This window comes from Dioscorea cayenensis, chromosome 13, assembly GCF_009730915.1.
Source record: "Dioscorea cayenensis subsp. rotundata cultivar TDr96_F1 chromosome 13, TDr96_F1_v2_PseudoChromosome.rev07_lg8_w22 25.fasta, whole genome shotgun sequence".
Classification (NCBI taxonomy): domain Eukaryota; kingdom Viridiplantae; phylum Streptophyta; class Magnoliopsida; order Dioscoreales; family Dioscoreaceae; genus Dioscorea; species Dioscorea cayenensis.
The window spans coordinates 2,471,226-2,484,170 of record NC_052483.1 but is presented as its reverse complement, the minus strand read 5'-3'; the positions used below and the strand labels follow the sequence as shown (position 1 = coordinate 2,484,170).

The window sequence follows — 12,945 nt, the reverse complement described above, 5'->3', positions numbered from 1 at the left end:
CTTCTTTTACTTAAAAATATAAACATTGTGCGTAAAATTCAGTGCCAATAAACAAAGAGATTATTGGAAAAACAAAAATGAGCCCAACAAAAAAACAAAATCATGCGATAGAGTGCCCAAACAATGTACTGATCACCATCTTCTCTCAACTTCCGCTAAGATCAATCTACAGATTCCGTTCCGTCTCCAAAGCTTGGCTCTTTCTAATGGAGCAACCTTTCTTCAAAGCTTCATTGCCATTATTACCCATGGCTGGTTTTTACAATCTTAACAGGGATCCAACATACGACTCCAAAGCATACATTTCTGTCTCGGACTCCATCAATGCTTCCATTGACACCACTCTCAGATTCGTTGGTAAAAACCTTGAAACCCGAGGCTGCTGCAATGGTCTCATACTAGCTCGTCGGTTTGAATACAATGCAAGAGATTATTATGTTTGCAACCCAGTTGCTAGAAGCTGGACTTGTGTTCAAAACATAAACATAGATGATAACTCATCTCTGTTCCTCACATTCGATCCAAATGTCTCCTTTCACTTTACTCTGCTTCGACTGGAAGCACATTACAGGAATTACTGCCTTAAGTTTGCAAAGTACTCGTCGAGAACACGCACTTGGACTTGTCATAAAGTTTCTACTGAACCTTCAGATTATTTCTTTCTTCGAAATGGTGGCAAAGTTTACTTGAATGGTGTTCTTCATATGGTTTCCAGTCAGAAGTATCTACTCAGCATTGATCTTGAGACTTTGGTTTGTCGAAGGATTAAAATGCCGGCGATGATCTATAGTGGAGTTCTTGGTAAATCCCAGAGAAGATTGCATTATGCTTTGGCAATGGTACAGAAAGGCGTAAAGGAGATAAGTGTATGGATGCTTGAGGATTCTGAAAAAGGAGAGCGGGTGTTGAAGTATAGAGTTGCCATGGAGTCTTTTTATGATATTGTGGAGTTTCATCTAGACAAGGATGTTATTTTTCTGAGAAAGCAACACATTTCTGAAGAAAAACTCATGTCTTACAACATGAAGAATGGTGAGTTGAAGGAGGTTTGTGACTTGAAACACTGGGGATGGGGATATTGCTTGCTTTGTGTTTTTTCTCCCTACTATGGGAAGGATTATCTGGAGAATAAAAGAGATGCATGAAAATCATGTCATGTCTTTGTTTTCTGTATTATTTCTGATGTATCAATTGTTCTTATCATGATTTATTTAGCTCAAAGTATCCCCCAATTATCTTAATTTTTATTGGATTTATCATTGTGCTAATTAATATTTTCATATAACTGTCATGTGCGTGTATGTATGCATTCTATGAAAAAAAAATTTTATTTAGAAACCACGACTGGCACTGTTTATGAATACTGTACATTAGGTTTATTAGTACTATTTGTTAGTCTTGCAATGGATTATTTTAAGGAAAAATGGTGTTTTCTTATTTCCAGGATTGTATAGTAAAAGAAGTTATTTATGAAAGTGTTACGCCCCGAGCCTGGTGCGCTGACAAACGGCCGCAGACCCACAAGGCGGGGCCCAGTGAACCTGCAAGTCCTCAAAACCTAAACACAGACTAGGAGTAGAAAATAACTGACAAAATACTAAATAAGAGTACAACTGAAGGTTTACAACCAAACCCAAATACAAGGCGAATGAAATACAGTACGACCTACAAGGAGGTTCTTACACAATAATACAACAAATGCAAATACATAAGCCACAGAACATAATTCCAAAGAAGGCATCTACTGGAAGTCTTCTAAGATCCCTGGGTCTACTGCTCCTGATCTGAAAAGGATTTAAAGTAAATCCATGAGCTCACTAGCCCAGTAAGTAATCCAAAACAAACTGAAAGCAAAAGTTCAGGTCTGAAATTTGCACACACACAAAAAATAATGCAATAGCACAAAATAGTGTAAACAAAATCAAAGGTAAAACAATAAATACAATATCCAAAGTATGATTCCAAATTCACCGAAAAGTGCCAAAGGTCATTTGTTTACCCTCGGTGATGGACTCGAGCCGAAATAATCGAAATCATTTATTTACCCTCGATGACCCGAGACCGAATAACGGTGGTCGTTGATTATTTCACCGAACGGACACGGTGCATGAAATCGCAGTCTCATTTTTCCAAAAATTACTTTGTCGACAAGGTCGTGGGTTTAACCCCCCAGCGATGGGGTTGCATATTGTTCATTTGGAGACCAAAAAAATTCGAGATACAATTCCAAGCCAAGAATACGGAATATTCACAAGTATTTTCCAAAAATTCATCTAATAAAATAAAGTAAATAATTAAATAAACAGATAAATAAATAATGTAAAAGGAAATACTCACTTTTTCCAAGCCTAAGCCTGGTTCTCACTTTGGAGAAATAATAACAACATTTCACAAATATTTTCCCAAAATTCAAGAAAATAAAAGATTTACAAAAAAAAAATAAAATAACACAAATATAAATAATAGTGAAACCAATAAATAATTATTCGACCAATCTCAAGGAAGAAATGCATTAATACAATAATATACTAAAATTTGTAAAAATACAAGGTCTAATGTATCTCATCAATTGAAGAAAAATGGCCACCTAAAACCAAAATAGCTAGAAAAATAATTTCAAAGGAAATATTGTCAAAACAAGGATGTTAAAAATTATAGGAAGGAGATAGGCAAGGACATAAAGGCAAGTGGATATTTAAGGGATAAATGTATAACCCAAATAATATATAGGTAATTCAAGTTGATGTTAGGTGGACCAAGGATTCAAGCACTTAATAAATCTCAAGTTTTTGCTATTGGGAATAAACAAGGTTACAAAAAGGATAATTACTTTGCCAAATATTTGGAAGTAACAAGGAAATAACATATATAAGTTTTGGCAAATAATAGCACTATGGTTCCAACTAAGTATAGAAACTTCTCTTCCTCTAAAAAACACAAGACATAAATAGATGGCATTCCCACAATAATTTTTTTAAAGAATAAATGCAAAACAAAAATTTCAGAAATTTTTGCATGAAAATAAATCAAAACAACAAAAATTTAAATACAAGAGTTTAAGGGATTACTTACTTGGTGATCCTAAATTCAAAAAGAGATCCAAGATGATGCTCAAGATGGTCCTAAAAATCCAAGGGAAAACCAACCAAATATACATGAATATTTGGAAGAGTTCAAAGCACAAAAGTTCATGCTAAGCTAGTCTAAAAAAATACCCCATTAAAACAACAACAATATGAAAGTATCTACAAGTAGATCTAACATAAAAACTAATACTAGTGGTAATAACAATGATGTGGGAAGGAACATAGAATGATTAAGAGGAACAAGGACAATAGGTGAGAGAAACAAGGATGTAAATAAATCTCCTAGCACAAGTAGTAGATCAATGCATGCATGCATGCATGTATATATATATATAATCACAAGGATGCAAAAATATATAAGGTCCAACACACATGCCAAAACTACAAAACTAAACATTCATTAGGCATGCAAAAACTTGGGTTTTTGGCTTGGGCTTCAAGCAAAATGGTATAAACATATAGATGGTTCCATGAATAAAACTTTATGTACCATGGAGACCAAGAACTAAAGATACTCAAGAGGCACAAGGGTGGGTTTCAACATGCATAAGGAGAGGGTTTTCATGCAAGGATAAGCACCAAGAAAAAATATCAACCAACAACTTCATGCAAACATAAGCAACAAGACAACCACCATCATGCATGAGAGGGAGATTAGCTTCCGGACAAGGTGAACACCCTTCAGCAAATACCTCTGAGTTGTTGACGAGTTGAAGAGCTCCTCCCCGGTTTGATCACCGCCGCTACAGTGCTCCGGTGAGGTGCTTCACTCTTAAGGCTTCAAAGGAGATGAGGAAGAGTTTAGAGGGTGTGAGGAAGCAAGGAAGGGTAGTGATAATGCAAGGGATTAGAAAATATGGCCAGGTGACAAGGATGGGACTGGATCCGGGAATCCTTCCAAGTTTTCCTCCTTTGCAAGCTTTTCAAAACAACCAGCTAAAAAAAAATTAAGGGGAAAGTAAGTATGATTAGCAACTAAGGCAAGCTTTAATTAAGGGCGGGGTCCACAGAAAGTCGTTAAGTCACTCTAATTGGCGCACTTCCATACTTTGGTATGAAACACGAACATGTTGTTGAGCTTGATGTACGAATGTCACACCTATGTCTGACGTCGACACACTATGGACACTGTTGGACACAGTGTCTAATTAAATAACTTGGCAAGGAGGACTTGGTACATAGTGGAGAAGCAGTTGGGAGGAGGGGAGAGAGGCAGTGCCTGTGATACTTGGTTCACAATCCTGTTATTAGGGTTAAAAATTAGGGGTTTAGTATGAGAAGTTTTGTATAATATCATGCATAATAATTTCGGTCTTTCAATTTACCTTAAAAATCAAGGGCTCTGTTTTTAGCCTTATCATTCTACTTGAGTTATCATTCTACTTGAGGTTTTATGAGCCGAAAATATTCTTTTTTGCCAAAATTTTTCGCTCAAGTGTTTTTAAGTAAGAGGGGTAAAATGGTCATTTGCCATTATTTCATCCTTAAATTGGTGCCATTCTTACCAATTTGTTTTTCCTATTCAGATTTCAACAGATGGTCTTCTTCCTCTCCACTTCTTCCATCATCTTCTCTATGTTTTCATTTTTTTTTTCCCCCAATCTTCTTCCTTCTCTTCTAGTAGAGGGCTAGGAATTGAAGGTTTTTGTCTCAAACTCAATAGGTGAAGTATTCTCCTTTCTCTTATTAATATTCTTGTAATTTCTTGGTTCACTTGAAATTTGTTAAGTTCTTTAAGTTCCTTGAAAATTTTCCTTTGTGTATCAAGCATATAATTCAATTTCATTCCATGCTAGTATACGTATGATTAAAACCTAGTTTCTTGGTTTCTAATTGTTGAGTTTTGAATGTGGATTTTGGGTGGTTTGATCGCCCAAGTGACTTGGAAGTGTGTTGTTCTTGTTTCCCCCCAAAGATTGTAGATGAACGGATGTATTTTTTTCATGCAAAACTTCGACGTTATCGGTTGGTACTTCTTTTATCACTCTTGAGAGTTAGGTTGGGATTAGATGAGGTTTGGAGCTAGCATGCATGGTTTTTGCCCTCGAATGCTCGAGTTAAGTTGGTTTTATTTGAAGTTGGTTTTCTTAGTTTCTTTGGTTGGTTTTGTTGTTCCTAGGAGTGGAAACCTTGATCAAGGGCGGAAAGTTGTCGCGGAAGACTAGTGAGAACTCAAACTCTAGTGGTTCTAGTGTGGTGAGTGGGACTTCCAAATTATTTGCATAGTCTAGAATGGGTTGGCTTATTGTTGTAAATGTTTTGAACTTATAGAAGTTTATATATTGATATCTATCCCTTGATTCTATTATGTTTTACACACACGTGTAAGTGTAATATTGCCTTTTCCCGTTTATTGCTTATTTTAACTTATTAGGGATGTATTGCAAGAATGGTGTTAATTTAGATGCTACAGGCTACATTTATGATGAGAATGGCTTTGGGCATGTTGTCTTAAATTCTTTGGAATTCTTGGTGTGACTATGAGTTAAGATGGTTGAATTTGATATTATTAGAGTGTATGTTGTTTGGATGAATGAAAATGGTTGAATATTACAATGATTAGGATGAGCTTATTTGATATAAATGAGGTTGATCTTATGTTTTGATGAGTTATATTGTCATGTTAACAAGTCAATGTATGGCTATGAATCCTGAAGTTAATAAGGAGCAGTAATGGGTGTAAATGATGCATGCCATTGGGTAGTTTTTATGAGGCTGATGTTAGAACTTGTTTAGCGCTATGTGTGAGCTATGGAAGATCTAATTACTCTTGTATTGTGGGATTGTTTAAGTTTTGAGATTCGATGTTATGAACAAGGTGCATGGAGCTTGAATATAGTTTGATGCTATTATTAATCTGCATGATGTATGTTAGTGAACATATTTATCGTTGAGTTAAAGTTCGTAAGTTTGATGTGCATATTTGATAATAGTGAAAATTTGGTGAATATTGTCCATGTGGGGAAAGTTAAATAGATTAAGTTAAGAGATTTATATGCATGTACCCAATGAAATAAGTAATATTATTATGGGTGTTAAAAATAATATTAAAATGACGTCGATGATATGAGAAAAGAATGACACTAAGAGAATAATATATCTCTTCAGTAGTCAGGAGGTGATTTTATACAAATGTTTTACTATAATAAAGTACAGTACAACAACAAAATAGTGGAGATTATATACCTGATCATGCACTTCTTGTTGTCTTAAGCTGGAAATCATATTCTTTTCTTAATGATGTATCAATTGAACTTGTGAAGATTACATTTGGAACATTAATTAATTTTATTTGATGATTGATGAAAAGGAATTAATTTAGTCTAGTTGATAATAGAATCCTACGGTGTCCATGATCGTAAAAGCAATATCTACGGAAGAAATCTATGTGTTGCGCTGAGGTAAGTGGTAATTTTGTTTAAATGCATAGCTTATATGGGTGCTAAAGTATTTTTATTGCTCATATGCTATCTTGCTCGTCCTCTTAAATGCATTGAATGGTTTCCTTATGGAACTTGAAACTCTATTATGTTAGTGTATAGGTTAAGTTTCATGAGTAATTATATGTTTATTTTCCTTTTGCTATTTATGGGTAAAATGCTTTTCAAAGTATGTTTGTTTGAACTAAGGCTTGGAGCTGAAAAATGATCCTTTAACCTAAAAATAATTTCATTAGCTTGTTGAATTTTCCTTTTGTTTGATTCTGTATGTTTTTCCTTGTTGAGGGCATGCATCTTTCTTACTTATTTATTCCCATTTCTTAATTAGATTTTGCCATCGCCATAACTAGCTATCTGGCAGTAAAAATATTCCAACTTCTCTAATAATATTCATGGTGGAGAAAATCAAATATAAAATTTTTATTCAATTTCCCCATGCCTACTCAGAGACTGATGCATCTTGTATTTTACTTAACTGGCAAACACACTGATTCAAACAATTAGTACTTGGTCACCCTCACACACAACATTTCTCTTTATAAATTTTTCCTCCTTTGATCTTTCTCCAAGGTTCATTTTTATAATTAATAAATTTTCAACATCACAATATTATAAGTAATCAAAACCTTGAAACATTTCAGCAAAGCAAGAAACGATGGAGGTTCCAAAGAAGTCTAACACTGCAAAAAGGTTGGCAGATGATATACTAATCAACATCCTCATTCGGTTACCACCCAAGTCCTTATGCAAGTTCATGGTCATCTCCAAAGCATGGCACTCTCTCATTTCTGATGCCTAGTGCCAAGCTCTGCTTCCACCAACCATGACCGCCCTTTTCTATAATTTCAGACATCTAGATCCCAACAGTGGTTACAAGATCAGTAATAAGTACCTCTCTATACCAAGCTGCAACCATGGTTTTGTGGACACCACCCTCAGCTTCCTTCCTTATCCTGGTAAATACGAAATCCTAGACTCCTGCAATGGTTTGCTCTTTTGCCAGCTTGAGGGCTCACCTTCTTCTGACATCTTTGTCTGCAACCCTGTGGCTCGAAGCTGGACTTTACTTACTAATAGAAACCTACACCTCTTCGACTCTCTATTCCTAGTTTTTTATCCGAAGTTCTCTCTTCAATTCCAACTAGTTGGAGTCAAACAAATGGAGGATCTTCATGTGTTGAGCTGGAGAAGTTCTCTTCTCAAACTTGCAGCTGGGAAAAGTTTCAAGTGTCTACTAAAATTGGTACCAGCTTTATCCCATACAGTAGAAGAGTTTACTTGAATGGCATAATTCATATTGTTGCTAGTAAGAGACATGTGGTTGCCATTGATCTTGACAGCATGGTTTGTAGGAGGATTGAGATGCCTGTGATCAAACCACTGATAAGGAATGCACTGCTTGGGAATTTAACGAGGAGCTTGCATTATGCTGATAAAAGAAACAAGGAGATGAATATATGGATGTTGAAGGATTATGAGAGTGGTGAATGGGTGTTGAAGCATAGTGTTGTGTTTGAGGTTGGGTTTAATGTTATGGCTTTTCATCCAGAAATGGACATTGTTTTCCTGAGAATGTTAAATAATAAGATCATGTCTTACAAGATGAGCAATGGTGAGTTGAAGGAGGTTTGTAAATTGAGGCACAAGAGCATGCGGGGGTTCTTTGTTTTCTCTCCTTTTTTTGGTGAGGATGTTTTGGAGAGTAAATTTGGTGTTTGATTGTGTCTTTTGTTTTGTGTTTGTATTTGTTGGACAAATTTCATTTCTTTGTGCCTCTGGTTTTATTTTGCTATTTATATGTGGCTTAGTTTTAGACTTCTTTGTTAATAAATATAGATATAGAAGAATAGAGCAATACCACACTTTCTTGAGTGTGAATTTCAACCAATGTATCATTTTGCATTTGTACAATCCCCTTTGCTTGCTTTTCTAAAGAAAATATTAATTTTAGTCCAAAAAGAAGATTAAAAGAAACCAAAAAAATTATGTGAAGTATAAGTACCTTTTTTTTTATTTCTAATGATCATCTCTTCAACTTTTGACTTCTTTCTCTTCGATGGTGGCCGGCCTTTACTATGCACTTTTAATGGAGTTAAGAACTTTGAAGATGTTGCTTGGTGGTGCTCATGATCCTTTTCCAACAACATTGGTGGCATAACTTGATTCGAGTAACTCTCCAAATAATTTGCATTGTCCATGAGCTTCTCTATTGCCTCATCCACACACTTCATCAAGGAACTATATTTTTCAATGGATTCTATTCCAATTTCAGTAGCTTTAGAAAAATGAGAGCACAGTTTATTATACCACACTTTTTGCTCACTAATATGTGTATCTTCATAACAATTCTTCACATAAGTATGGCGGCATTTAATATCCTTTCTCCAACGAGGTAAAATATATTGAGATGGAATCTCTTTGACATTCCTCTCAATAAAAACTTTGCATATATGCCTACAAATAATTCCTTTGAACTCGAATAAATGACATATGCACTTAATATCAAACTCGAGCTCATTTTGATCCACAGTAAAACCCACTTGCCGTCTGACTCTTCCATCTTTTCCTTTTAAAATGTCTGTCACCTGAAATATATTTCTTACCCTGTCTGATCTGATAAATGTAAGATTGCAATATATCATTCCTTTCAACTCATCTTGGAATAGCTTAAAAATTTCATTGGTATAAGCTTCTTGTAGTTACTTCTCAAAACAACAATCAATTAGCACTTGAAAACTTTAGTTAAAAGTAGCAAAATCAGCCTTGTTTTCTTTCTCAATCTTACTTTTTAATGCATTGTCATACTGCTCCACAAATTGCTTTAAGGATGTTGTTGGTCCAACATAACCATCAAAGAAAGCATTTATGCTTTCACTTCTTTGGGTGGTAGACATTCCAGCAGAAAAAACACCTTTAACATATACAGGGTCCTAACGATGCCGATTTGTATATAAAAATTTCAGCCATTCATTTTTCCTGAGGTTGTAATCTTCTATCATCTTCAACCAAATGTTTTCAAATTCTTGAATATCTACTGCCTCATAAACAATACTCTTCAAATTTTTTTTTATTGCTTTGTAGTGTGTTAGTCCGCCAAGCTTTTCAGGAATCTTCTTCATAATGTGCCAAAGACATAGTCTGTGATGAGAATTTGGAAAAACTGTCTTGATTGCACCTTGAATAGCTATACACTGATCTGTAATTATTGTCTTTGGAGCCTTACCCGACATGCATTTCAACCAAGTTTTAAACAACCAAATATAGGTGTGTGTATCTTCTTTCGACAATAACCCACATCCAAATAATATTGTTTGCTCATGATGGTTTACTCCAACAAAAGGAGCAAATGGCATATTATATTTATTTGTTAAATATGTTGTGTCAAAAGATACAACATCACCAAAAGCTTCATATGCTGCTATAGACCTTGCATCTGCCCAAAATACATTTCGTAACCGACCTTCTTCATCCATATCAACCAAATGAAAAAAATTAGAATTTCTCTGTTGCATGCGTGAGAAATAATTGCCAAGTGCCTCCGCATCTCCAACTCCAAGTCTGAATTGCCTTGCTTTTGTAATATAATTCCGACAATCTTTTTCAGTATAGGTTAAATTTTCATATCCACCACTTTCAACGGCCAATGAATGAAAGTTTTTACTCAAGCCTATCCCTGCTTGGTCATTTAATTCAAGCCTTTTTCTGACATATGCATCCATTTTTTTATTACATCTTTGGAAACGAGCCTTATGTGGACTTAGTGCATGATTATACTCCAAATTAACACTAGATATGGTAAAACACCCATCGTTACCAATAATAACATTTATTTTGGCTTCACAATTTGTTTTAATAGATAACCTTGGGTTGAAAGCACTTTTTGCAGTAAATATTCTTTTGCCACCTCTCACATATGTGAGTGCATAATACTTTAATTTTCCATCATCTCCAACTTTTGTACTTTTTTTTTTTTTGCAATACCAAAACCTTCTTGTTGAGCATATTCAATATACAGACTATAAACTTCTTCTTTAGAATCGAAAACCATTCCTGCCTTCAGAATAACTTTTTCAAGTAGTGGTTTCTCAAACTCTACCCTTTTCTCTTTCTCTTTATTCATTATTCCTGTATTTGAAGATCCAACTTCTTTCCCATTCTTCACTTGTTCAGAAGATTGAAATTCCAACTCTACCATAATGTTTTTGATTTGGATCTATAATAAACAAGTAACAACTAGGAAATAAATATATTATAAACTAAATGTGGTAAAAAATGAAATATATTAAAATTTATAACAAGCAACATAAATTATCATTGAAATTATCATCACAAGTAAATGATCAAACATGTTTAAGATCAAACAAAAAATGTTTCAAATCAAACAATTCTTTTGTTAAATTATATTATAACAAATAGAATACAAACAATACATGTTTCAAATCAAACAAAAAATATAATTGAAATCATATACTCACAAATTAAATTTGAGAATTTATCTTTCTAATAAATAAGGATAAGAATAAAGCTAATTCTTATCAACTCATAGTTGAGTAATAACAAGTTCTATAACCCAAAGTTGGACTTTGGGTCACAAGGTTCTACTTGAGTAATGTGGCCAGGTAGATAACACTAACTAATGTTCTAGGAAGTAAAGCAAGCAGAAAAGAAAAGAAAGCTTTGCATGGAGTCTCAATTTTCTCAGATCACTGCATTTCACTAAATTGGTCAAGTGAATCACTAAAACCTCATGAACTACCTTTATCAACACAAGAAAAAAAAAAGGAGCTTTGCATGGAGTCTCAATTTTCTCAGCCCATCACTAATCAAAGCAAAGAGAAATAATTTAAAAGAATCATCTTTTACCTTAATCCCACGGATGCCAAACCTCCTCAACACCCAGATCACCGCATTTCACGAATTAAAACCAAAAAACCCTGCCAAAACCGAGCAAACTAGTAATTACAAAGAATAAAAAAAACAAGCATACAAAACTTCACCTTTCAGATACAAATCACCAAAGAAATCACCAAACAAACATCAAGAAAAACTTTAAAAACAAAGAAATCACTAAAAAAAAACCATAAAACCATTAGAAAAAAAAGGATTATCAAATTATTGTTATGATCTAACTTGATTTCGTTAGACGTGAGATCAACGCAAGTCTCTTCGGGGAACACAACCGGCCGGGGAAAGGCTGGTGGCGTCGGGGGAGGAATTAAACTCAAGCTCGTGTGCCAGTGGCGTCAGGCGTGAGGTCAACGCAGGTCTCTGCGGGGAACCCAACCAGCCGGGGAAGGGCTGGCGGCGTCAGGGGAGGAATTAAACTCAAGCTCGTGTGCCGGTGGCGTCAGGCGAGAAGGGCTTCGCAACTGCAGCGGCGGCGGAGGCGGCGATGACGTCACCGACGACGTCAACCGAGACTGGACGGTGAGGAAAAGGGTGCTTCGGAGAGGAAGACAAGATTTGGGAAAGAGGACATCCACGACTTTGCTTTTCTCAACTTTGTTTTTCTCATAGGCATCCACGTCATTCGGGCCATTATTTCGGATGGTTCATTCGGAAGAAATAGCATTTCTCGATGTGAAATAATAGTAATGGGAATAAAAACATGGTTGAAATAAAATTCATTGTGAATAGGAAAAATGAAAAGAAAACATGCAGTAAAGTTACTATTTTGCCATTAGTGTAAATAAATAATTTTGAAAATATTATTTATGACATTTTTTATTTTTTTAAATATTTTGTATATTTTATTTACTTAAATTATTAATAAATATTAATTAAATAATTCACTTTAATTATTATTAATTTAATTAGTACATTTAGGTATTATAAATAAATATTTTGATGTATTGTTTTTTTTTTGTAAATAGAGAAAAGATGAAACTATTACATTTTCGAAATAATTTAGGTATTATTATATATTTTAATAATTATAATTAAATATTTATATTAAATAGTTAATAATAATAATAATATTATTATTATTATTATTACTATTATTATGATTATTATATTATTATTACAAAATTGGGAAGATGATGGATATGTCAAATCCCTTCCATTGTTTAAGAGTGAGTAGCTCTAGATGCACATAGATATTTCCAAGGTACTTCTCCTTGTTGAAACAATTATCCTTTTGGATCATTGCTATGAACATATTTTGATCTAGATAGATCACCCCATCCATCAAGATTGTATTGCCAATTTTGGCACAGAATGGAATTCACTTTGCAATGGAAGAGCTATTCAGTTATTATTACCTAGGAAAGATTACCAATCTTACCTCAATTGAACAAGCCATGGGTAAATTTTTAGAGTGGGTATTGAACTTTGCTCTTATTTCAATTTGAGCACTAACTTTCAATTTCTATCAAAATGGATACTTAGTTTTGATTTCATTTCATCGGCACGGTAAT

At 34.4% G+C, this 12,945-nt stretch overlaps 2 protein-coding genes across 2 annotated transcripts; both read left to right on the top strand.

Moving 5' to 3' along the window:
• The first annotated feature begins 248 nt into the window (after positions 1 to 248).
• LOC120274939 lies at positions 249 to 1,145 on the top strand. The gene has a single exon (XM_039281475.1). It carries the CDS (start codon positions 249 to 251, stop codon positions 1,143 to 1,145), a length of 897 nt encoding a protein of 298 aa, XP_039137409.1.
• Positions 1,146 to 7,181: 6,036 nt separating this feature from the next.
• On the top strand, positions 7,182 to 8,245 carry LOC120274938. The gene is made up of 2 exons (XM_039281474.1): positions 7,182 to 7,324; positions 7,738 to 8,245. Exons 1-2 carry the CDS (start codon positions 7,182 to 7,184, stop codon positions 8,243 to 8,245), a joined length of 651 nt encoding a protein of 216 aa, XP_039137408.1.
• Positions 8,246 to 12,945: the final 4,700 nt, after the last annotated feature.

Bases quoted from the DNA above. Each gene is read 5' to 3' on its own strand.
- LOC120274939 (XM_039281475.1), top strand. From the start codon at position 249: ATGGCTGGTTTTTACAATCTTAACAGGGATCCAACATACGACTCCAAA.
- LOC120274938 (XM_039281474.1), top strand. From the start codon at position 7,182: ATGGAGGTTCCAAAGAAGTCTAACACTGCAAAAAGGTTGGCAGATGAT. The intron at 7,325-7,737 runs GTGCCAAGCTCT...TCAAACTTGCAG, and splicing joins TCTCTCATTTCTGATGCCTA to CTGGGAAAAGTTTCAAGTGT.